This window comes from Carcharhinus amblyrhynchos, chromosome 14, assembly GCF_965287045.1.
Source record: "Carcharhinus amblyrhynchos chromosome 14, sCarAmb.v2.hapA, whole genome shotgun sequence".
In the NCBI taxonomy this organism is placed as follows: Eukaryota; Metazoa; Chordata; class Chondrichthyes; order Carcharhiniformes; family Carcharhinidae; genus Carcharhinus; species Carcharhinus amblyrhynchos.
The window spans coordinates 20,787,397-20,813,600 of NC_137337.1; the positions used below are offsets into that span (position 1 = coordinate 20,787,397).

General features: G+C 44.2%; 1 protein-coding gene across 1 annotated transcript in view; it reads left to right on the forward strand.

The window, feature by feature from the left end:
- lgmn (legumain) overlaps positions 1-21,791 on the forward strand; it is a 47,707-nt gene extending 25,916 nt beyond the window's left edge. The window contains exons 6-14 of the mRNA XM_080202375.1: positions 390-465; positions 2,544-2,606; positions 6,078-6,144; positions 8,387-8,505; positions 10,075-10,164; positions 13,301-13,498; positions 16,047-16,217; positions 20,123-20,190; positions 21,338-21,791. Of these exons, the coding sequence (XP_080058501.1) occupies positions 390-465; positions 2,544-2,606; positions 6,078-6,144; positions 8,387-8,505; positions 10,075-10,164; positions 13,301-13,498; positions 16,047-16,217; positions 20,123-20,190; positions 21,338-21,380 (895 nt within the window). The 3' untranslated portion in view covers positions 21,381-21,791. The remainder of the gene's footprint in view (positions 1-389; positions 466-2,543; positions 2,607-6,077; positions 6,145-8,386; positions 8,506-10,074; positions 10,165-13,300; positions 13,499-16,046; positions 16,218-20,122; positions 20,191-21,337) is intronic.
- The last annotated feature ends 4,413 nt before the right edge of the window (positions 21,792-26,204 follow it).

Genomic DNA, 26,204 nt, shown 5'->3' on the forward strand with positions numbered 1-26,204 from the left:
AATGTATTTGTCCAGTGATTTGAATCATTTAATGTACATTTATATGGGCCTTGTTATATTTTAGAGCTACAGATTTCCTTGCCATGGACTCAGCTAGTTTGACATCTCCTTGTAAATGCTTTAGTTTACTGAATTGAAAGCCATTTTGAGTCACTTGTGGAACATCATTTCACTAATTCTAGCACCAACTTTCCAAAAGTATCTCTTTATACAATTCTGTGCCTTTAATGTTAACAAATTGTTCAAACTGCAAAGCTTGAAAAGCTGCCATGCAAACAGGAAAGTGGATTTCCAGTTTACAACTATTGCCTTGTCCTTTAGTTTTGAATCACTTTACAACAGTGTATGCAGTTCTGTTCTGATAGATATCTCGGATTTTGTTTTGACAGTGGCCCCAAAGATCATGTATTTGTTTATTTTGCTGATCACGGAGCCGAAGGAATCTTGGCATTTCCCGACAGTGATGTGAGTAACCTCTCCTGAAAGCATCATTCGTTACTTCCATTTAAGCACAATTATTTATTACAGGTCTTTTTCACCATCTCCAGTGTCGAAGGCGCTACAAGTGCTGTTGAATTGTAAGAATTTGTAGTGTATCTTTGTTGAATAGAAGAAATGGTTCATGGTTTTGATCTGAAGATCAGTATGGAACATGCATCTTTTTAATAGGAACATAATCCCCAAACTAATAATGCGTTGTACAGGTAGATTTACAGGACCATCTTGCCTCTACTGAAGTTGTTCTTTAATGTTTATGCGTTGATCGTGCATTTCTTTTTATCTATATTTAGTTACACTTTTTGTTGATAGGGTGGATGACACAGTGCCAGGGACGTGGATTCGATTCCCGGCTTGTACGGAGTTTGCATATTCTCCCCGTGTCTGTGTGGATTTTCTCTGGGTGCTCCGGTTTCCTCCCACAGTCCAAAAATATGCGGGTTGGGTGGATTGGCCATGATAAATTGCCCCTTAGTGTCGGGGGGTGGGGGGGGGTGCTAGCTGGGGTAAATACATTGGGTTTTGGGGATAAGGGCCTGGGTGGGATTGTGGTCGGTGTAGACTCAATGGGCCGAATGTCCTTCTCCTGCACTGTAGGATTCTAACTCTTAACTTCAAGTCCCGTTGTCTTCCTATTCTGGATGTGTCATTTGACACAAGCAAATATTTTTACATGGTCTGATGCCCTTTGTTTTGGCAGGGGGCAGGGTTAATTTAATCTGTCATCCACCTTCACATGCGGAAAGAAGCTTGTAATTTTTTTGGCTGGAATTTTATGACCATTCACGCTGATGGGATTTTCCAATCCTGCTACAGTGAATGGAGTTTTGGCTGGGCGCCATATTCTCCGACCTTGCAGGCAAGGCGTGAATGGCGGGGGTTAAGATCATACCCTTGTCTTTTTTTCCCATTTAAATAATAATACTACTATCAATAAAAGAAAGCATGTCCAAAACGCTCGCCTGGAAGCACGGCAGCTTTAATATTAGCGATTGGAAGGAGTTTATTACCAGTTGTTCAGAATAGCGACAACTTGTCCGTCGAGCTGCCCCCACTCTTTAAGTCGCAATGAATCATAGAAGAATCATAGGATCCCTACAGTGTAGAAGGAAGTCATTCGGCCCATCGAGTCTGCATCGATCACAATTCCCGTAACTGCACAAAATTACCCTGCTAATCCCCCTGATACCAAGGGTCAATTTACCATGGCCAATCACCCTAATGTGCACATCTTTGTGACTGTGAGAGGAAACCAAAGCACCTGGCGGACAGACACGCGAGAACGTGCAGACACCTCACAGACTGTGACCCGAGGCCGGAATTGAACCCGGGTCCCTAGCGCTGTGAGGCAGCACTGCTAACCACCGTGCCACCATGTCTTAGTGATGAGGCAGAGCAGCGATAAAGAGAGAAATAAACGGAAGCAAGTACTGCAGTCTGGATCCCACCATCTCAGAGAATGTTCTGCCCACGTGGTCAAAGGTCTGTGGGTTGAAAATTGGCTACTTCAGCTATCTGAAAATACGTGGCAGAAATCCGCAACTAGTGTCAATTACTCAATGTCATCCACTTGTGATGCATTTATCATCTGCTTACATCCCTAGCACTTATAAGATAGGCAACTAATGTTCTTTATTTTCTGACGGCAATACTTTTCTAACGGTTATCCAACTCCCTGCACGTTCTTTCTGTGCCCTAAATGGATCTCATCCACCTTTGGAATGTCATAGCTTTACGGTTCTCTGAGAGATGAAACTGGTTTGGAGAATGGTGTGTTGAGCTGTGTTATAAAATATTTTATCAAAGTACATTTTCATACTCTTAAAGTGAAATTTTACAGCCCCTCCCACCAATAGGATTTTCCAGTCCTGCTGAAGTCAATTTGAAAAGCTCGCTGCATTTTCCAGCTGCTGCGATGGGGCCATAAGCTTACACCCGCAGTGTAAATCGGAACAGATCTCGTTTTGACTCTTAACGCTTTTAGAATCTTGATTACTTTCTAATCTTCTACAACCTTGTTGAATAAAGTGTGGTTTGCTTTTCAGCTTCAAGTCGAGGATCTGCAGAATACCATTCGATACATGTACGAACATAAGAAATACGCTAAGGTATGGTAGAGCCTTAAGTACTTCCAGAATGTGGGAAGGAGATGGTGGGTGAGCAAGCATAGAATTGGGATTAAAAGTTTGTTTCACTAAAGCTTGAAAGAAACTGTGAGTGTTGAGATGAGTCTCGGGACTGCCTGGTACTTAATTATCTTTACTACGGGAAAGGAAGGAAAGAAAGAGAAACCTAGGCCAGAATTTTTCGACTGTTCACGTCAGCAGGAGTTCCCATCCTGCTGCAGTGAGCAGAGATTTGGCTTGTCGCCAAGTCTTCACTGCAGAGGGAATGTGGCACAAACAGGCGGTAAGATCGCACCCCTACTCTTTTTAGGAAAAGAATCAGAACTTGTCTGCAGGCCGCTATGTTTGTCTGTTTTATTGTATTTGATGTTTATGCACTGTGAGCTTTTGGGTACTGTGCATCTATTGAGGCTGCACCATGTACTTAGCCTGCTAACTGTGAATTGTTAGCTTATATATTGTTGAATTTAATTGTAACTTGAGCCATTGAGCTGGACATCCCATATATTCATCTGCTGAAGGAGATCATTTCGAGCTAAATGTTCCCAAATTCATTCTTCATCCCAAAGCAAGATTCAGTGAATTAATATAATGTCAATGCTTCTCATTCTGAAAGCAATAAAGGGAGATTTTTCACAGTAAAATTATAACTATAGGGGCACTATTTTGTGTAGGAAAGGACTTTTGATTTACTATTGGGTTAGCAGTAACAGTGTTGTTTTTTAAAAAATAATTCTAAGTGTTTAGTCTGAAATTTGAAGCAATGTTGGCACCATTAATGCTTGTTCCAAATGGTAAAGAATTTTAGGGGAAAGGTGGAGTAAGAAAAGAATAAGGACAGGTGTTTGTGATGGATCTTCAGTTAACAATTAAGATGTTTGATCTCTTGTATTTAGGTCCACTTTTCTTTCTATTCAAACCTAAAGTCAGCAATTATATAGATTACAGAGATACTAAATTGGAATTGTGTGTAAGTAGCAATTTGCTTTCACACAGCATCTTTAATGAATATAACATCCCTTGACACCTCACTGGAATGTTGTCAAACTAAATCTGATGCCAAGCTGCAGAAGGAGATCTTAGGATGGATAACGAAGGTAGATTTTAGACGATTATCTTAAGGTGGGGCAGGGTGAGAGAATGACAAGAGTTTAAGACTTGGGCCGATGGTGAAGTGCTAAATACCAAGATTGGAAGAGCGAAGAGATCTTGGAGGGTTGTTGTGCTTGGAGGAAGTTAGAGATGTGAAGATGCAAGGTCATATGGAGGGTTTTGAGTGTGATGGTGAGAATGTTAAAACTGCTTATGTGATGTTGCAGTAGTAGTTGGAGAATTCAGTGGCATGAACGTTAGTCAGCTGTAGTGTTACCTTCGAAGTTTTAGTTCGCTGCCTGAGGACAGGTATAGACTTGGCAGTCTGTGTGAAACCTGTGTTTTGACTTCAGAATGGAACGTATACTGCGCGCTGCAGATGAGCAGCTGTGCAGGAATTGGTTGCCCTACATGTGAGGCTCATATTTTTTGTGAACTCTTTTTGCATGGGTGCTTTTCTGTTGCCATACCTTTAGCCTGTTGGATCTGTGCCAAAAAATGGAGTCAAATAACTTCTGAGTTTGAACAACCAAGTATCTCTTGGTCTCAAGACTTTGTCCAATTTGCTGCCCTGTATCTCCTTCGTTATGAGCTCTTTATCTCTAAAGAAGACAGATCAGACTATTTGCTGTTTTGCTGAGTTTTATGTAAAGTATAAACTTCTGCTAGCAGATGAGCACATTTTAATTTTAAACTAGGTTTGTGGTATTTGGAAAGCAACATCTGTGTTTCCTGCAAGATCAAACTCACGGCATAAATTTTGTTTCTCATACGTCAACTGTATCTCTGGTTAGATCAGCACATCTAAAGAAGAAAGAACAGTCAAGTAGCATCAAAGTAAATGGAATTGAGCAAAATAGAGTTTGACGCATTTAGGTTTTTTAACTTGTCACTACTTCAGAAAACAGATGAAATATGAAGATCTGATAGTTGTTTTGATAATTTATTAACCAGCACCTAAAAGTGTTCTCATAAATCAAGTAGCTTTCAGTCACTTAGCTACTAACAGTCTATGACTGGCTCAATCTACAAATTGAATTTTAACTATACCACTCTGAGCCCATATTATTCCGAAAATCGGACTTTTCTTTAATATGACTTACGAAAACTGCAATAGAAATCGCTGGGTGGGATTCTCCCGCTTTATCTGTGCTGGATCCATTGCCAGTGAGAACGGTGAATTTGGCATTCCGGCCAAAACTCCATGCACTTGCAGCAGCACCGGAAAATCCCAGCTACAAATGAGGGTGGAAAATTTTGGCCGCTATCTCTTGATGTGGAAGCACACTGCATATTATTGGCAATTGGTTATTTTAGAACTGGATTTTTCTGATGACTTTTTGATTTTGATTTGATTTATAATTGTCACATGTATTGGGATACAATGAAAAATATTGTTTCTTGTGCGCTATACAGACAAAACATGCTGTTGGCAGAGTACGAAGAACTAAAGAACAAAGAAAAGTTCAGCACAAGAACAGGCCCTTTGACCATCCAAGCCTTTGCTGACCATGATGCCCTAACTAAACACAAAAACAGGCTTTTGCCCTTACTTGGTCGATATTCCTCTATTCACTGCCTATTCATGTACCCATCCAGATGCCTCTTACATGTTGCTAATGTTTCTATTTCCACCATCTCCTCTGGCAGCACATTCCAGGCACCCATCACCCACTGTGTGAAAAACATCCCCTGCACATCTCCTTTAAACTTTCTCCCTCTCATCTTGAACTTGTGCCCCCTTCCATCCTTGGGAAAAAACTCGATCCACCCTGTCTATGCCTCTCAGTTATATAGACCTCCATCAGGTCTCCCCTCAATCTCCATCTTTCCAGTGAAATACATAGGGGAGAAGGAAAGAAGAGAATGCAGAATGTAGTGTTACAATAACAGCTAGGGTGCAGAGAAAGATCAGCTTAATATACGGTAGGTCCATTCAAAAGTCTGATGGCAACAGGGAAGAGCTATTTTTGAGTCGGTTGGTACTTAATCTCAGATTTTTATAACTTTTTCCTGATGGAAGAAGGTGGAAGAGAGTATATCTGGGGTGCGTGAGGTCCTTGATTATGCTAGCTGCTTTTCTGAGGCAGTGGGAACTGTAGACAGAGTCAATGGATGGGAGGTTGGTTGCGTGATGGTTTGGGTTACATTCACAACCCTTTCAATTGGAAGTGGTGTTTAGTCAGTCTTCTATGGTTTTGGTTAAGTTCTACAACTGCTATGTAACTGCTATTTAGTGTTATTTCCAAATTCAGCAGAGGTTTTGGTGCCTTTTCAGTGTTCCAGAGCAGAATTTTAAGGATGCAATAATAATTGTATGTTATGGGAGAGATTTGATGACCCATTACACTGCTTCCACAGATGGTGTTTTACATTGAAGCTTGTGAGTCTGGATCAATGATGTTAGATCTGCCAACGGACATTAATGGTATGAAAATTCTAACAGTTTAAAGTTGAGTGGGAGCAATAAAACTCAAATATCAGGATGCCAAAAAGAGCATCGTTATGAATTGACATTTTTTTGTAAATACAAAACTGTGCCTCAAATCAGCTGTGCAAAAACAGGAGTTCTCTGGAAACTGGACCTTTTCACAATAGTGCCATGCATCAACTTTCATTGAGTAAAGTAAAAATAAACTTACCAGGACAATTTGGCCAGTCGCTACATTGATGCAGTATATCTCCAGACTAATTATCCCCTTTGCTGCTTACGTGCTGGTCTATTTCCATTCTCTGATCCGTGACCCCACCCAACCTGGTTTGACCCAAACCACCAGATCTGGAAAGTTCATAAATCCGGCACAGCCCCAATGCTGGATTGGAGACACTGTGCCAGTAGAATCATAGAATCACTACAATGCGGAAGAAGGTCAGTCAGCCCATCGAGCCTGCACCGACAACAATCCTGCCCAGGCCCTATCCCTGTAGCTCCATGTATTTACTCTGCTAACCTTCATGACACAAAGGGGCAATTCAGTAGGGCCAATCAACCTGACCCGCACATCTTTAGAGTGTGGGAGGACACTGGAGGAAACCCATGCAGACATGGGGAGAATGTACAAACTCCACACAGATGGTCACCCAAGGATAGAATTGAACTGGGGTTCCTGGCGCTGTGAGGCAGCAGTGCTAACCACTGTGCCAACGTGTCACCCACAAAATCTCTCCAATGTGATTGAGCATTATCTTTTCACATTTTGACCTTCTAATTTTCTTCCAGCCTTTCCACAAACTGACTAATACATATGTGAAAAAAATCCAGTATTCATGCAGAGCCCCTTCTGCACAGCAAGCTAACATTATTGTGATATCACAAAAATATAATTAGAAATGTTGACGCATGCGGCATTATTTAAATAACACTTTGGCTTTTGACATGTGCTTCACAGTAAATTAGAGAATACAGGCCCAATTTACTTAGCCTCTCATCCCCCAGGAACCAATCAAGTGAACATTTGCTATGCTGTCTCCAATGCATGTATATCTTTCCTTAGATTTGGAAACAAAAACTACACATAGCATTCCAGGTGTGATCCTGCCAAAAACTTATCTAATTGTAGGAAGATTTCCTTATTCTTGTATTCTAAACCCTATTCAATAAAGCCCAAATGCCATTTGCCTTTCTAATTGCTTGTGTACCCACATACTAATTTTTAATGTTCCTTGTATGATTACACCTAACTCTTTTGTCAACATTAACAATTAAAAGTTGCACACCTTTAAAAAATATTCTACTTTTTCATTCTTCTACTATTTTAATGACCTCACACTTTTCCATCTGCCACACTGTTGCCCACAGTTCACCCTATCCGTATATCTTGTAACCTCTTTGTATAACCTCACAGCTTAACATTCTCACATATGGCTTTGAAATTAGGTACCTTACTCATTATCTCTTTGCTAGTCGCAGTCTGCTCAGTTAAGTGTCCCATTTATCCCTACTCATTGCTTTTTTTATATATTCATTCATGGGACATGGGTGTCGCTGGCTGGCCAGCATTTATTGCCCACCCCTGATTGCCCGAGAGTCAGCCACATTGCTGTGAGTCTGAGGTCACATGTAGGCCAGACCAGGTGAGGATAGCAGATTTCCTTCCCTACAGGACGTCACTGAACCAGATGGGATTTTCCGACAGTTATCAATGGTTTCATCAGTAGATTCTTAATTGCAGATATTTTTTATTGAATTCAAAATCCACTATCTGCCGTGGTGGGATTTGAACCCGGATCTTCGGAATATTAGCTGAGTTTCTGAACTAATAGTCTAGCGATAATACCACTAGGCCATCACTACCTATATTACCCCCAACTCCAAGAGCCTTTCCTCATGTTGGAATTTTCTATGTGGCCCTTTATCAAATGCCTTTTGGAAATTGTATGTTCCTGGCTCCACCTTATTCAACCGTTACCCTCAGAAATCTTTAAATTTGTGATAAATGATTTCTCTTTAATAAAACCATGTTGATGCTGTCTGATCATGCAATGATCTTAGTGCAATGTTAAGACTTCCTTAATAATAGACATTGGGAAATTGCTGGAATCTGATATCAGATTAGCTGGCCTGGAGATCCCTACTTTCTCCCTCGCTCTTGAATAGTGGTGCTCACTTGTTGACATCCAATCTGCCGGGACTTTTCTAGAATCTATTAAATCTACGTTTCTGATTGCAGTTTTTGCCACCACTGCTGCTAATGAACACGAGTCATCATACGCCTGTTACTATGACAATGAAAGAGACACCTACTTGGGTGATGTGTACAGTGTTATGTGGATGGAAGACTCTGACCAGGTATGTAAGAGTACATCAAAACAACAGTTTTGCTTGCAGTGTAATTCATTCTTAACATTTGGATACCTCTCTCCTCGTAGAGCAGTCACTGCTGATGTTAGATTGGTATAAGCGTACACATCACTGCCCCAAATCTTAATTGGTGTGTTTACCGGTTTCAGATTTCCAGGGCAGGATTTTCCAGCTTCGCTCAAGCAAGACTGGAAAATTCCACCCCCGAGTCAATGGACATTTGTGTTGTCCGCCCTTCGCCCCCTCCGATTCTGTGGCGGGCGGGGCAGTAAAATTCTGGCCGCAATGGAAAGGACAAACCCAGTGGTCAGTGAACATTTCCAGATAATTAAATCTTCGCAATCTGACTTTGCACATACTGGGCGGAATTTTCCGGCCATTCACGCCGGCTGGATTTTCTGGTCCCGCTGCAGTGAATGGAGATTTGGCTGAGCGCCACGCTGGTGGGGAGTGAACTGCCGGAAAATCCTGGCCATACTAATGCGAACAACTATAGGGGGGGGATTTTCTGAGCCCTCTCCCCCACCAATGCAGCATGTTTTGTATAGACAGCCCGCTATTGGCTGGTGGAGGGATCTTCAGGGTCCTGCCGCTCCTGAATGGCTTTTCCTGTTCCTCACACTTTTTTGCTGCTGGGGAACCCCTGGCGCTGAGTCTCCAACAGCGGGATTGAAAGTCCCTGCCGGGGGAAGAGTCATGATGTGGAGATGCTGGCGTTGGAGTGGGGTAAACACAGTAAGAAGTCTCACAACACCAAGTTAAAGTCCAACAGGTTTATCTGATAGCAAATGCCAAATTTTGTTGTGAGACTTCTTACTGGGAAGAGTCAGCCAGTCTCGGCCTTGGTGTTAGGTTATTCTTTACTTAGACGAATACATAGCTTTATCCCAAGGTCATTCAGTGGACGACTAGAGCTTCCATTATAATTGAAAGCAGGTGTTTGTGAAGGAATGTATGTTCTTTCTTTCAATTGCAGGAATGCTAAATAACATTCTGCAAAGAAAAATATTTCCATTATTAAATTGCCTTCATTCGAAAGATCAAAAAAGCAGTCAAATGTACACTCATTAAAGAATTACCCATATTAATTTCATGGACAACTTGTGAGAAACTTGCTGGTTTTTTTTGTGGAATGTCATAACTTACACCACATAAATTGCCTTGGATTTGTTTGAAATCAGACCTTCTGCCAGATATCAGCACTATAGAATCCCTACAGTGCAGAAGGAGGCCATTCGGCCCATCGAGTCTGCACCAACCACAATCCCACCGAGGCCCCATTCCTGTTACCCCACACATTTATTCTACTAACCTCTCTGACACTAGAGTCAATTCAGCATGGCCATCTTTTGGCTGTGGGAGGAAACCGGAGCACCCGGAGGAAACCCACACAGACATGGAGAGAAAGTGCAAACTCCACACACATAGTGACCCAAAGCCAGAATTGAACCTGGGTCTCTGGCGCAGTGAGGCAGCAGTGCTAACCACTGTGCCATCATGCTGCCAGGTGTAGCGGTGTGATCCTGAAGATTTCTATTTGTATTCCTTTCCTTCTAGGAGGACCTGAGGAAAGAATCGCTACATAAACAATTCCAAATTGTGAAAAGGAGGACCAACACAAGCCACGTGCAAGAATATGGAAATCTGGTAAAGATTTGACTTTATTATTACAATCACTCAATAACATGAGGAAGAGGAGCTTAGTAGAAACCACAGTGCTTTTCTTTTATTTGCTCTGAAGGGATGTGAAAGTAACTCGGAATAGAAGCACGATTAATGTTACCACATCCTGAGCTTGCTTCGCCATTCAGTAAAACTCTGGCTGAATTTTTACATCAATTTTATCCCCTTGCTTCCCAAAGATCTACTAATCTTAGTCTTGGATCCACTGAATGACTGAACATCCACCAGCAACTTGAATAGAGGAACCCAACTGAATGCTCATGTGTTGGGGCTGATCTTCAGATAACTGAGTTGCTGACAGGGTGGGCTCAATCAGAGTTAAGTCATGGGACCCATCCCTTTATGTCTTTTATTCTGCCCCAAAAACGGTAGCGTTGATGCTGGCAACTTCAATGCCACTTTTCCTGTCTAATCGGCTTTTGCCGATACTCTGGAAAATTCCTCTCTGTGTTTCCTAGTTCTAGATTTTCCAATTGGAGAAACTCTTCTCAACATCTTTCCTGTCAAATCTTCTGAAAATCTTATATTATAATGACGTCCTGTCTCACTCTTGATTCCAGAATGTATGTTTCTATTGGACTTGAGCTCTCCGCATAGGTCAGCCCTCATGTCCCAGGATTCAGTCTAGCAAATCTTCATTGCATTCCCTCTAGGACAAATCTGCCCTTCCTTGGTCAATGAGAATAAATCTGTAAACAGTACCTAAGGTGCGGTCTCACTAAAGACCAAAGATCAAATGATTGTAATAATCACATGCTATAACCCTATTGCAATAAAAGTGAGCATACCAGTGGCTTTCTGATTGCTTGCTGGGTCTGCATGTTAACATTCTGTCATTTGTGTCCAGCACCTGCGTCTTCCTGAATCTTGAAATTTACTGTTCTGTCACTTTTTTTAAACAAAAAGTTCTTCATTTCCATCCTTCCTACCAAATTATTTTCTTATACCCCTCTTTGCCCCATTAATTAACATTACTGGTTTAGATCCCATTGCAGGTTTTGTATGTCCCTCTCTCAGATTCATTTCATTTCTAGCTTTATCCTCAGCGATCTTGGGCAATCTGCATTTGGTTGCCTCATATAATATAGATTCTCAAATCTAATGTCTGGGAAAGGACAGAAATTTCTGACCCTTCCTTCCGGAGGGATAGAATCCTGACACTGCAGAAGGAGGCCATTCGGCCCATTGAATCTACACTGATCACAATCCCACCCAAGCCCGATTCCTGTAACCTCACCCTGCTAATCTCCTGACACCAGGGACGTTTTAGCGTGGCTACTCCACCTAACCCGCACATTTTTGGAGTGTGGGAGGAAATCGGAGCACCTGGAGAAAACCCATGCAGGCACGGGGAGAATGTGCAGATTCTGCCCAGACAGTGACCCGAGTCGGAAATCAAACCCGGGCCCCTAGTGCTGTGAGACAATAGTGCTAACCACTGTACCACCGTGTCGCCCTGTGCCACTGCGCTGCCCTTCCAGATCTTCTGGTCCTGTTGATGGTGACCCTTTTCCCCCCCTCCCACACCCAAACCCTGCCAACGCCCAACCCAATGGTGGCGGAGGGCACAGGTCACACAAAATGACACCCTCATCAGCGGGTCCACAAGATCCCGCTGCTGGCCAGTGGCAAACCGCTTCTGCTGCTGGGAAGTATACCGCAGAAGGGGCTGGAAAATCCCACCCTTCGTCTTGTGGATTGACATTCATGAGGAATGAGTTTCTTTGCCAAGTTTAATATTTTAATTCACTTTTAGAACTTCTGAAAGAGGAAGTGAGTAGAGTAGACCAGCCCAGCCCTGTCATTGGATCTCTGTGTACTTCTCAGTCTGTGAAAACCAAAAGCTACAGTTTGGTTCACCAATGGAGATCTGATGGTTGTAGATTACTTTAGCGTTGCATGTTTGGTGTTTTCAAACTTGTGACATTTTGGTGCTTTTTTTTTACAGCCACCACCAACATTTACGGAGTTGACTGAAAGCAAAATGTTGTTTTATTTTTGCTCTGAAAATAGTACTTGACTGCCTTTTGGAAAGTCCCCAGATAAAGAGTGTGTTTAAGTGAAGCCCTAAAATTAAAATGAATACAGTTAGTTTTAAAATAGCCAGTTGATTTGGATGTGATCTTTTCTTCGCAAAGTTTATCACTAATGAGTGCTGCTCCAATGCATGTGGCATCCCTTGCCAACTCTGTCCTGAAGTAATGGTGGAGAATTGCGTTGGAGAATTTCACCCAGAGGCAGGAACGATAAACCGGATTTCCAGCATTACTTCAACATCGACATTGAAAAATACCATCTCACCACCTTTATAAAATAAAGATCCTGGATTCTCCGATCCTGCCCCACTGCTGGTGAGAATGGAGAATTTGACGCTCAGCCGAAACTTCATTCACTGCAGCGGGACTGGAGAATCCCAGCCGTGGATGAGATTGGAGGTTTTTGGCTTCTGTATTTAAATAGCATCTTTCACTTTCTTGCAAACGATAAGTGACGATTGAAATGTTAGGACACAGGTAAATGTGCAGAAAGCAGTTTGAACACTACAGCCTCACAAATAATGACCACTGGTAATGGCTGAGGAATAAGCAACCATGCCAGGACACTGGGAGAATTCTCCTGATTTCCTTCTGAATCGTGCCAGCAAATTTCTTAGGTGGAGCCATGGTTTCTGCAGAAGATGGAATACTCAACACTGCATTGGTAAATGAGACTAGTGGCGTGATGTTCCAGTCTTTTCCCGCTGGCGGGATCTTCTAATCTTTCAAAGACGATTCCAAGTGGAGAGATCCCCCCTCTGTGTGTGTGTGTTGTTGGGGGGAGGGGCAGGGGGAGCCATACAAAATGGCGTAGGCTTCCCACCAGTGGCCAAAAGCAATCTATCTCCATTACTGGAAAACATGCCCTGGGGAGGGTGGAAGGGGGCAGAATATCCCAGCCTGGATTCTGTGCTCAGGTTCTGGAACGGGGCCTGAGCACACATACCTGGCAACTCTGAGACAAGATAGTTGGCACTAAACACAGCGCGTGCTATTGAAAGCTGCTCACTAAAGGTAATACTAAAGAGAGCAATCTTTTCACATTTTGCTTTTGCACCCCTCAGACACTGTCCCATATGAAACTGAACGCATTCCAGGGCTCTAGAAAGGCTGCCCTCAACCCAAGACAGCCTCTGCCAGATATTGTGGATGCAGTGCCAAGCCCAGATGTTCCTCTTGAAATTCTCAAACGGAAGTATATGTCCACAAACAGCATTGAGAAGGGTCAGAAACTCCTGCTGGAAATCAATGCACATCTGGAGGTGAGTAGAACACTGGCGTCATCCAAAAAGAAATTCTCATTTTCTTCCTCTCTGGAATTAAGGTTCTGGGAAAAGGTTGAGACGTTGAATAATCAATTCAAACTCATTTAGTCTGAACTGAACCACATCCACTGATAATTCTATCAGTGTCCTTTTAACTCCAGACTCTGCAAATATTCAATTATAGGACTGTAGAGTTCCGTATTGATAACATACTATATCAACCTGTAATAGAATTTACGCTGTCATTGCGGGCGGATTTCCGTGGAGGAGCTGGGTGGGTCGAGACAGGAAACGTCCTGACTCAGCACTCACGATCTTTTGAAAAAGACCATATTTTCATTCTGGGGGGACAATGTGGGATGGAGATGTCCCCAACACCACCTAAAGCAGCAATGGAGATGGACAGATAGCAAGGCAGCGGGCTAAACACCTCTTACTGGGATGTCAATCCAATTATAATGGCGAATGTCAGGTCCTTGAACTTTTAGAACTTTCACTCTCACAACACCACCCCTGCCCCCCCTCCCCCCCCCCATTCCCATACCAACTCATATTCCCAAAACATCTTCCATAGCCACTCATCCGGTTTCCACTTTGAGCAGATCTTGGGGCGATTCTCACAAAACAAATTTTAAGTGTCGAATTCACACGAAAAGAAAACTGGAGTAAATCACGCTGGATTTTCCTGTGGGAGTTCTAAAATCAATCTCCCACACTCTGTGTACTCCAGAGTGCACTAGCGTGAATTGCACGAATAATCAGTGGGCAAGGTCTATTCCCATCGGAGAGGCCAGCAGCATAGCGCTGAGCGGGCCATTGCGCAGGCACCGATCTGTCAGTGCCTACATCAGCGCTTGCGTAGTAGCCTCTGTCTGCAGGCCTCCCAGTTGCTGGCCAGCTCGATCGCTGGCCCCCCAAGCATGTCCGGGCCCAGCCCAACACCCCCTCCCATGCCCCCAACTCGCCTCAATCACTGCGCACCCCCCCCCCCCCACACCCCCAATCCCCTGTTTAACATCCTTGATCCTGCCGCCACCCCCTCTCCCAGCAAGCCAAACCTCCCACCCTGATGGCCAGCCCTGATTACTGGCCTTAATCTCTTTGCTCGTGATCCCAAGAGTGGCAGCTGGACCCCTGCCCCATCAGGCCCCACCCCATAAATACCCTTGATATTGCCCTATAACTGGTGGCATTGCCAAGGTGCCCTCATGGACAGTGCCAGGGTGCACTGGCTGGCAGTGCCAGAGTGCCAATGGCCAGGGAGCAATCTCCTCCTCCCCAGTGCCTGCCCTGATTTCTCCCCGTTCACTCCAGCGGGGTCAGGCTAGTAGCTCCCGGAAAGTGAGGAGCTACTGTAAACCCTGCTGGAGTGAACCACTCTTGACAGGGGGGCGAGGCTAGCGGGCCTGGGACTGTGTGCTCCTTTGCATGCCTGATACACGTCCATGCCTATTTCCAGTGCGGAGCTGACGGCATCAGAAATAAGGCACTGGGAGATGCGCTGGGGGCTGGATGCACTAATCTGGCCCTGCTGAAATCTCCCCAAAAAAATCAGAATAACCTGACATTATCACATTACTGTTTGTGGGGGTTTGCGCTCTAGAAATAGGTTTCCATGGTTCCTACATGACTGTATTTACAACATATCAAAAGTACCAAATTGGCTTTAACTAGTATGGGGTATCCTGTAACATAGTCTGGTTCCATTTTTTATTTCTAATGTATTAATGGGTGTGTGAGAACTGGACAAGATGAAGATTGGTTGTTGTCTTGAGTTAAGAACAAATGAACCAGCAGATGTACTGGACAAATTCTACTGACCATTGAAAATAAATCTATTTAGTCATCAAATTAATGTGTTTTATTCTTAGTCAAGGCTTGATACAATTGAATGGGTCATCGGGCCTTTTCAAAACAGTTGAGAGGCAATCCTGCTGTTTTTGAACATGTTAAATTTGGTGGCTGTTATAAACGTTAGCCAAGATTCTTGGTCAAATACTATTTTTTAACTTGGAGTAATCGTGGTGGTACCCATTCTTACTCTACAATGACATTATTGAAGTAGAATGAGTGGCACGTTGGCACAGTGGTTAGCATTGCTGCCTCACAGCGCCAGGTACTCGGATTTGGTTCCTGGATTGGGTCACTGTCTGTGTGGAATCTGCACGTTCTCCCCGTGTCTGCGTGGGTTTCCTTCAGGTGCTCTGGTTTCCTCCCACATTCCAAAGATGTGCAGATTAGATGGATTGGCCATGCTAGATTGCCCCCTTAGTGTCAGGGGGACTAGCTAGGGTAAATGCAAGGGGTTATGGGGATAGGGCCTGGGTGGGATTGTTGCTGGTGTAGGCAAGATGGGCTGAATGGCCTCCTTCTGTACTGTAGGGATTCTATGATTCTATCATTTTTAATACGTCTCTGGATAGATAAGCGTCGCAGCAAGAAAATAAGTGAATGCAGCCTCCCATATATCTTTCGTAAATATAATTGGACATTTTTGTGTGATATGGATTTTTCAATGTTGATTTGTGTATCTCTTCTTTGGTAGAATAAGCACCTCATCCAGGAATCCATGCAAAAGATTGTGTCCATTGTCACAGGATCTGAGGAGCATAGAGCAAAGATTCTAAACTCCCGAAGTCGTATCCGCAATCACGCCTGTTACCAAGCTGCAAACTACCACTTCAAAACTCGCTGCTTTAACTGGCACTCACCACTGGTAATTATTGAACTCACTTCATTTAAAAACTAGCTTTTAAAATTGCTGCGTCTTTGTCAGATCACCAGACACGTACCAGATATCGAGTAGCCAACAAAATGGATCCATCAGAATTTACGTTCTAATTAGTGACGGAGAAAGGAAGATTACATTTGTGGCCCAGTGGTTAGCACTGCTACCTCACAGCGCCAGGAACCCGGGTTCGATTCCTGTCTTGAGTCATTGTCCGTGCACAGTCTGCACGTTCTCCCCGTGTCTGCATGCGTTTCCTTCGGATGCTTCAGTTTCCTCCCATAGTCCGAAAGACGTGCTGGTTAGGTGCATTGGCCATGCTAAATTCTCCCTCAATGTATCCAAACAGGTACTGAAGTGTGGTGACTAGGGGATTTTCACAGCCGCTTCATTGCAGTGTTAATGTAAGCCTATTTGTGATACGAATAAATAAGATAGCTTGTGAAAGTCAAGCCAGTTTTTTGTTTTAGCTGTTACAGAAAGATGGGTAGCACAGCTTAAAACAAACATGCACAAACTGGGAGAAACTTTTCAAATGTGGGAGACACTTTTCTATTGTATGTTTCCCACTTTCATCATTGTGCTGTGGCAGTTCTAGCGCCATCTCTCTGTACTTAGAACAGAAGGATTTCTACCCTGTCTGAGGCTGGGCACAGGCTTGCTGTTTGATGATGGGAGCCACCATGGCACAGGTTACTCTTGTCATTGTCAACCATCGATGCTGTCAGTAGAATTGTATGTCTCACAACACCAGGTTAAAGTCCAACGGGTTTATTTGGTAACAGAAGCCCCTATCTTTCAGAGCGCTGCTACTTCATCAGGTAAGTGGGAGTTCTGTTCGCAAACAGGGTGTATAAAGACACAAACTCAATTTACAAAATAATGGTTGGAATGCAAGATGTTACAGATAATCAAGTCTTAAAGGTACAGCCAATGTGAGTGGAGAGAGGATTAAGCACAGGTTAAAGAGAAGTGTATTGTCTCCAGCCACGACAGTTAATGAGATTTTGCAAGCCCAGGCAAGTCATGGGGGTTACAAACAGTGTGACATGAACCCAAGATCCTCGTTGAGGCCGACCTCATGTGTGCGGAACTTGGCTATCAGTCTCTGCTCAGTGACTCTATGCTGTCATGTGTCGTGAAGGCCGCGTTGGAGAATGCTTATCCGAAGATCAGTGACCGAATGCCCAACAAGAAGTGTTCCCCAACAAGAAGAGAACATTCTTGCCTGGTGATTGTTGACCGGTTTTCATTCATCTGTTGTCATAGCATCTGCATGGTCTCCCCAATGTACCATGCCTCAGGACATCCTTTCCTGAAGTGTATCAGGTAGATAACGTTGGTCGAGTTGCAAATGTATGTACCGTGTACCTGGTGGATGGTGTTCTCATGTGAGATGATGGCATCTGTGTCGATGATCTGGCGTGTCTCACAGAGGTTGCTGTGGCAGGGTTGTGTGCTGTCAACATCACTGTTCTCCTGAAGGTTGGGTGGTTTGTTGCGGACAATGGTCTGTTTGAGGTTGTGCAGTTGTTTAAAGGCAAGAACTGGGGGTGTGGGAATGGCCTTGGCAAGATGTTCATCTTCATCGATGACACGTTGAAGGCTCCGGAGAAGATGTTATAGCTTCTCTGCTCTGGGGAAGTACCGGACAATGAAGGGTGCTCTGTCCACCGTGTCCCATGTTTGTCTTCTGAGGAGGTCAGCGTGGTCCACATCATCATCGGAATCGGAAGCATTCCATCCTGGCTCTTGTCCTTTCCCTCACTTGCAGATAATGAGGAACCTAGATGTGCGTTGCTCATTGTTGAGAGATTGGCCGGAACTTTACCACATTGCTGCCATGGAATCGGAGCGGGCGAGGGTCCGACAATGGAATTCTCCGTTGACCTCGGGTGAGAATTTCCGGTCCCAAGCGAGGCCGTAAAATCCCACCCATTGTTGCTTCTCCGCTTGCCTGAGATCAGTCAGCTTCACACAGATCACTGCTGCTGATTGTATGATAATCCTTGGAAATGAAGTACAGATTTGACTCTGATAACATTGGGTTAGGGTGGCGAGCCACCCCGACTCTGTGCAACACAGCAACAAAGTGACCTCTTGGTTAAGGAGCTGGAGGGCATCTTCTACGTAAGCATGTTGTTGCAATCAAGACCAATTGAAAATAACAAAGGAAAAGTACTTCCTTTGTGTCAGTCTCAGTTTTGTCATACGGAACCAAGCAAACTGACCTTTGGTACAGCAATCAGTGCTTAGTTATCTCTCACCATAAAAAGACATCTTTGGACTATCTGACTTTTGAATCATTGTTCCATGAATTAAAACAAAGAAGTCATAGACGTCACTGGCTGCCAGCATTTAAGTTTTAAGTTTACTTATTAGTGTCACAAGTAGGCTTACATTAACACTGTAATGAAGTTACTGTGAAATTCATAACACATAATTTCCAGCTATTTACAGTACATTGAAACTCTACCTATTGAACTAATGAGTTGCTCAGGAGTTAAACACAAGTTTGAAGGATTGATTTGATCCCGCCCAGGGAGGATTGTATGATAACCATGAATGCCGTTCTCCGAGCCTTGCCCATCCCTGGAATTGGGGCGGGCATGCCGGTAAAATTCCAGCCACAATATTGGCACTTCCAAAATCAAATCTAGTTGCTTACAATTTCTTACATTCACAACATGATGTTTGGATGCTGTCCCCATTCAAAGTTTATTTATTAGTCCCCAGTAGGCTTACATTAACACTGCAGTGAAGTTACTGTGATAATTCCCTAGTTGCCACGCTCCGGTGCCTGTTTGGGTACACTGAGGGGAAATTTTAGCATGGCCAATGCACCTAACCAGCATGTCTTTCAGACTGTGGGAGGAAACCAGAGCACCTGGGGAAACCCACACAGACACAGGGAGAATGTGCAAATGCTATACAGACAGTAACCCAAGCCAGGAATCATATCTGGGTTCCTGGCACTGTGAGGCAGCAGTGCTAACCACTGTGCCACCATGTCACCCTTATTTATTGCCCATCCCTAGTTGCCCTTGAACTGAATGGCTTGTAAGGCCATTTCAGAGAGCAGTTGAGAGTCAACGTTGCTGTGGCTCTGGAGTCACATGTAGGCCACACCAAGTAAGCACAGCAGATTCCCTAAAGGACACTAGTGAACCAGATGGTTATCCTGACAATCGACAATGATTTCATGGTCATCAGTAGATTCTTAATTGCAGATTTATTTTATTGAATTCAAATTCTTCCATCTCCCTTGACTGGATTTGAATCTGTGTCTGCAGAACATTGGCAGGACGTGGCACAGTGGTTAGCACTGCTGCCTCACAGCGCCAGGGACCTGGGTTTGATTCCCGACTTGGGTCACTAACTGTGTGGAGTTTGCACATTCTCTCCATGCCTGCGTGTGTTTCCTTCAAGTGTTCCAGTTTCCTCCCACACTTCAAAGATGTGTAGGTTAGATAGATTGACCATACTAAATCGCCGCTCAGAGGGGCTAGCTAGGGTAAATGCATGGGGTTACGGGAATAGGGCCTGGATGAGATTGTGGTCGGTGCAGACTCAATGGGCAGAATGGCCTCTTGCACTGTAGGATTCTTTGATTAGCTGAGTTTTTGAAGTAATAGTCTAGCGATAATACCATTAGGCCATCGTCTTCCTTCTAAATTAGCTAGTGAACATATAATTGATTTATTTACATGTTGTGAACAGCTTATGGTCAGGGAGGATTCTTGCATATCATTTATTAATGAGTCTGTTAAAATTGGATTTGGAACTCTTAAACTGGAATTGTGCTCAAACTCTGTTTTCACTTAATTCCCAATGCAAAAGTAATAGTAAAGAACTGTTCACACCTATTTATAATGTTGCTGTTTTTTCTTTAGTATGAATATGCACTGAGACAACTTTACGCTTTAGTCAATCTTTGTGAAGAAGGCTTCTCAATAAAAAGGTAATGTTTGTGTTTTAAATATTCTTTGGGTGGCGGGAGAAGTGTGTAAAACTCGGGCCTGAATTTTACATGCACCTGTGTTTACCACAAGGTGGGAGAGACACATGAAATGGGATGGATACCCATCCCATCACCCGTCTGCTCACCCCATAATGTGGCGGGTGGGCAGGTGCCAAAATGGGCAGCCAGCTTACCATATTAAAATGACAAATTAAGGGCCAGTTAGGTTAATAATATGCTGCCCGCACCTCAATACGTTTGGCATGGGCAGCCTGGCAGGAGCAGAAAGCCTGATTTTAGCTCAAATGTGTTAAAGGGCAGGAAGGAAGTTGGTGGGTCGCTCTTTAGGGGGATGGGGGGAGTATACTTTCCAAATGCAGGGCAACCCCTCACTTAAACTGTAGACTCCTTTCTGTCCTACCCACTCCCTCTCTTAATCTCCACCCTCCCCCATTGCCCCTCTCCCTCATGCTCCTAAACCCTCCCAGCCCAAGACCCTAGGCAAGTTGCTCCATGGACCCTAGACTTTAGCCTCCTCTCTTTAGCTGCAGTCCTGATAGCAGCCACTCGAGCTCTCCTGGAGTTGTCGAGACTGGTGACCAATCTGGTGGGGGGGTTGGCAGTCCCATTCAGCCCTCATTAATGAGTTCCGCTGTGCTTTATTGCTGCGGGAACAGCCGGCGAGGAACCGTTTGACTTCACGGTGACATGGTTTCCGGAGATGTGTGCCATTCGCCCCTCCTATATTATTCCGCCCTTTGTCTCTATTATACCTGTAATGAACACTACACAGCATATTGACTTAACATAAAACAAATAAGAGGAATGACCTGGCAATTAAGTTGTAAACCTTACGATGGCAATCACCATCTTCAGTCTGGAGGGAGGACTGGCACCATGTGAGTGTTTTATAACACGGTTATAAGATAAAGTAGCAGAATTAGGCCATTCAGCCCATCGAGTTCTCTCCACCATTCAATCATGTTATTGAGGACTCCTCCCTGCCCCCAACTATATTATGGATTTAGTCCAGTGAAAGCAGACTGAGATTTTGGTATCTTTCATTTTATTGATAATCCGGCAATAAGTTGTGTTTGAAACTGGGTATATAGGACATTTGAATAACCTATCCTGTCTCCGTTTACAGTATCCTTCAAGCAATGGACAAAGTGTGCCTACTGAGGGCTTAAAAAAGGCCAAACCACAATGTTTTGAAAAGTTCCCCCTCATCCCGCTTGGGACTTCAGGGATTGTGAATAACTGAACACGTTACATTTAATTTGCTGTGAAAGGAATTTCTGTATTTCTCCGCCCACTCATGCTTCAGGTACTTCGTTACTGAACGATTGTCATTTCAAGTACCTTGATTTCTAGAGCAGTTTCAGTCATGATTTCTTTTCAGACGTGAGCTCAATTTGCCTTACTGACACAGAGCTAGCTACTCTGTGTAATATGCACTTTGTAACCGCAGAGATATGATTTCCTTGTGTGCAGGTGGACTAATAAGGGACTGGGGTGAAGGAAAAATCACTAAATTGTTGCACTTCTATCACTGTAATCAAGATTTTCAATTAAATCAATAAACAAAAGTTTAAAAACAAGTGTTCTACTTTCTCTACTTCAAATGTGTAGAACTCCAGGTGAAATCTCAACACTCAGTCATGGTCTAGGTGAAATTTCACAACTTTTAGTAGCACTATCAGATACATTAACGTAAATCTACCCATAGATGTCTTCTGTTTACTGCTGCCTCAGTCTTATGTAATATACCATCTTCTAGTGGAAAATACCTTTCCAATGTTTCGAAATAGTAGATGAGGAAGGTCTTCAAGCAGGTAAGGTGGCTTGAGGAAACTGCACCTGTATATTTCCAGCTCTTTCTTATAGAATCCCTCCAGTGCAGAAGGAGGTCGTTCGGCCCTTCAAGATTGCGCCGACCCTCCAAAGAGCATCACCACTCGGCCCATCCTCTTGTCCCACCTCGCAATCCAACATAACTAATCCACCTAACCAACAGACCAGGGGCAATATAGCATAGCCAATCCACCTAACCTGCACATCTTTGGACTGTGGGAGGAAATCGGAGCACCCGGAGGAAACCCACACAGACATGGGGAGAACATGTTAGGTTTATTTTGAATAAAGTCAGCTACTGTTGATTGAGAGTTCTTGAGGCAGAGTGCTTAGTGTCCCTGCCTCCTGGTTCAAGTCCCATACCAGGATTTGACTGCCAAGAAAGCCGTGTTCATAACATGACCAAATGGATTTAATATCAACCTGCAAAACATCTGTAGAGGCACGGTGGTACCGTGATTAGCATTGCTGCCTCACAGTGCCAGGGATGCGGATTCCATTCCGGATTCGGGCCACTGTCTGTGTGGAGTTTGCACATTCTCCTTGTGTCTGCGTGGGTTTGCTCCGGTCTGCTCCCACAGTCCAAAGGTGTGTGGGTTGGATTGATTGGCCATGCTAAATTGACCCTAGTGTCAGGGGATTAGCAGAGTAAATATGTAGGTTTACGGGAATAGGACCTGGTTGGAATTGTGGTCAGTGCAGACTTGATGGGCTGAATGGCCTCCTGGTGCACTGTAGGATTCTACAATCCCTATACATGTCAGTGGCAGACAGTAAGGAACGGAGTGAGTCCCAGTCAGCTGTGCAATGGGAAGACAGTTGAAGCGTCTACTGTAGCTATCCATAACTTTCAACTACAACGTGTAAAAAGTGCTGGCCCCAAGTCACCCCTCCACATGAAAAGTGCAGTGAGGATAACAGGTGAAAATACAGTTGTCCTGGGCTTCGATAGGCTGTCGGCACTTAAGAAGTTCAACTTCAAAATTGGCTGAAGAGTAGCAGATCAGTTCATTAAAGGAAAACCTGGCAATGTGTTCAGTGTAGTACTGCCAGGTTTCATGCACTGGTCATAGTTGACGTTGCACCCCACCTCTATTTGGATGGGGCCCCAAACACGTGTGGAATTCCAGCAGAAGTTGAGCTTCAAAAGGCGGGGTGGCACAGTGGCTGACACTGCTGCCTCACAGCACTGGGGACCCGGGTTCAATTTCCTCTTGGGTCACTGTCTGTGTGGAGTTTGCACATTCTCCCTGTGTCTTTGTGGGTTTCCTCTGGATGCTCCGGTTTCCTCCCACACTCCAAAGATGTGTGGGTTAGGTGCATTGGCCATGCTAAATTGACCCTAATTGGCAGAGGATTAGCTAGGGTAAATGAATGGGGTAATGGGGATAGGGCCTGGGTGGGACTGTGGTCAGTGCAACTCAATGGGTCAAATGGCTTCCTTCTGCACTGTAGGATTCTATGATTCTATGAAAAGAGGCGAACATTGCAATGTAAATCCTGCTTGCGGTCAAAGTACCTTCCCATGCTCCAACCCTCACCCACTCTGATTCCCGTGGCGGGCAAGATAGTAAAATTCTGGCCCTGTGGATTTCCTCCAGGTTCTCCGATTTCCTCCCATTGCCCACACAGCCCAAAGATGTGCAGGTTAGGTGTATTGACCATGATAACTTACCGCTTAGTGTACAATGATGTGTTGGTTAGGTAGATTAGCTATGGTAAATGTGTAGGGTTATGAGGATAGGGTAGGGGCTAGGCCTGACATGCTCTTTCAGAGTCGATGTAGACTCTCTGTATGACTAATAAGTTAACTTTATATTTATTATAATCTCAAATTCACAGAACAACAACTAAAACTTCTTAAAATCTTGTTCACTTCCTGCCTTATTGTTTTCTAGGTTTCAACAGGGATAGCACGGTGGTTAGCATTGCTGCCTCACAGCAGCAGGGACCTGGGTTAAATTCCTGACTTGAGTCACTGTCTGTGCAGAGTCTGCATATTCTCCCTGTATCAATGCGAGTTTCCTCTGGGTGCTCTGGTTTCACCCCACAGTCAGAAATACGTGCTGGTTAGGTGCTTTGGACATGCTAAATTCTCCCTCAGTGTACCTGAACAAGTGCCGGATGTGGCGACTAGGGGTTTTTCACAGTAACTTCATTGCGGTGTTCATATAAGCCTATTTGTGACACTAATGATTAAACTAAACTAACCTTATTTATTCTTACTCAGCCTACCTACATTCTGGAATGCAGTAGCTGGATTAGAATTGTCTGTAGAAGCAACTACGAAGACCAATTCCTCCCCCCCACCCCGTTTCTCCCCCACCCCCACCCCCGGCTATCAAAAACTCTTGCGATTTGATTTTAAAATTAAAAGTTTATTTTTTATTATTGTCATAAGTTGGCGTACGACAGCATGCCTTTCAAACTGTGGGGTGAAGCTGGAGGAAACCGTGCAGACACGGGGAGAACATGCAAACACCACACAGACAGTGACCCAAGTCAGGAATCGAACCCAGGTCCCCAGTGCTGTGAGGCAGCAGTGCTAACCACTGTGCCACCGTACTGCATTGGACATGATATCCATGTTTGTCTACAATTGTGGACAATATTGGTTTGAAGTTGTCACAAAAGACTGGACTCAGTGATACTGAAAGAATTGGTTTGTTGAGTAGTTATCAGGCATTTTAAGGTTTGTAACAGTGTGTGTGCCTCACTCTTAAGCTTATTTTTACTCACAACTTTAATAATGAATAATGGTATTGCTGGATTTCAAGGTCTGACTGTATCATGTTACCTTTACTCAATCATGGCGCCACATCTCGCTTTTGTTATCTGATTGTAAACTTATAAGATGATAAACGTATAAGATGATGAATGGGATGGATAGGATAGAGGTGGAGAGACTCTTCCCGCTCAAAAAAGACAATAGGACTAGGGGGCACAGCCTCAAGATAAAGGGGAGGCGGTTTAGAACAGAGTTGAGGAGGAACTTCTTCACTCAAAGGGTGGTGAATCTCTGGAATTCTCTGCCCGTTGAAGTGGTGGAGGCTGCCTCGCTAAATATTTTTAAGAAGCGGGTTGATGGGTTTTTGATAAGAGAGGGGATTAAGGGTTATGGGGAGAGGGCGGGAAAGTGGAACTGAGTCACAACAGATCAGCCATGATCTTATTGAATGGCGGGGCAGGCTCGAAGGGCTAGATGGCCTACTCCTGCTCCTATTTCTTATGTTCTTATGTTCTTAAACTTCTTCCCAGGTATTTATTTTAGCATGACAAATCAAAGGACAGGAGTTGACTCAAATTCACAAACAAGCTTTTGCTTGGTTAACACTTTAGATACCAAAACTCACAACAGTTGCAACACTTTAACTTGTTTCACTTTAGCTGTCTGGCTCACACATTGGGCCTGATTTTACCATCAAGTCGTGCCCATTTTCAGGTGCGAAAACTTGGTAAAGTTGGACGCGCCAGTTCCCCTTTACCAAGGCCCGAAAATGGCGCGATCAGGACCGCACCCAAAATGGGCACAACTTGATGGTAAAATCGGGCCCAATGCGTAAGCCAGAGACCTAAGTGAAATGAGTTAAAGTGATGACCATTTAAATGTATTTGCATGAATTTAAATTGATGTAACGGGCTGCACACCCATCCTTACTGGCCCTCCCTCCTTTACCACTGTGTTCGCTCATCCGGAATTGGTGAGAAACAGGCATGCTCCACAAAAGTCCGATTCGGGCCCTCCAGTCAGTGAGGAGGTCAGTGCCTAGCATCTAACGGCTCTCTGCTTGAGATCAGTGGGGGAAGGGGCAGGAGGGGGGGTCTGCTCCCACTCTGTCCGAGATCGGTGGTGGAGGAGGAGGGGGGGGTAGGGCCCACAATCGGTCTAGGTGGTGGGGGAGATAAGGGGGTCAGTAATGTTGTGGGGGTGGGGCAATGTCTGTGGGGGCCAGGAGGAGGCATTATTTGGCCTGGGAGGGATATGGCAGGGGAGCCGCATTCTATCTTTTTTTGTCTGCGCACACACAGTTGGAGGCGCTGATTGGAGCTGCAGGATTTTGGGTGCATTAAGCCCCAGCACGATTCAGAATTGTTGATATTTTTTCAGGCAGAGTGCAGATGAGGGCATCTCAGAATGGATCTAAAGGTCAGATCTGAAA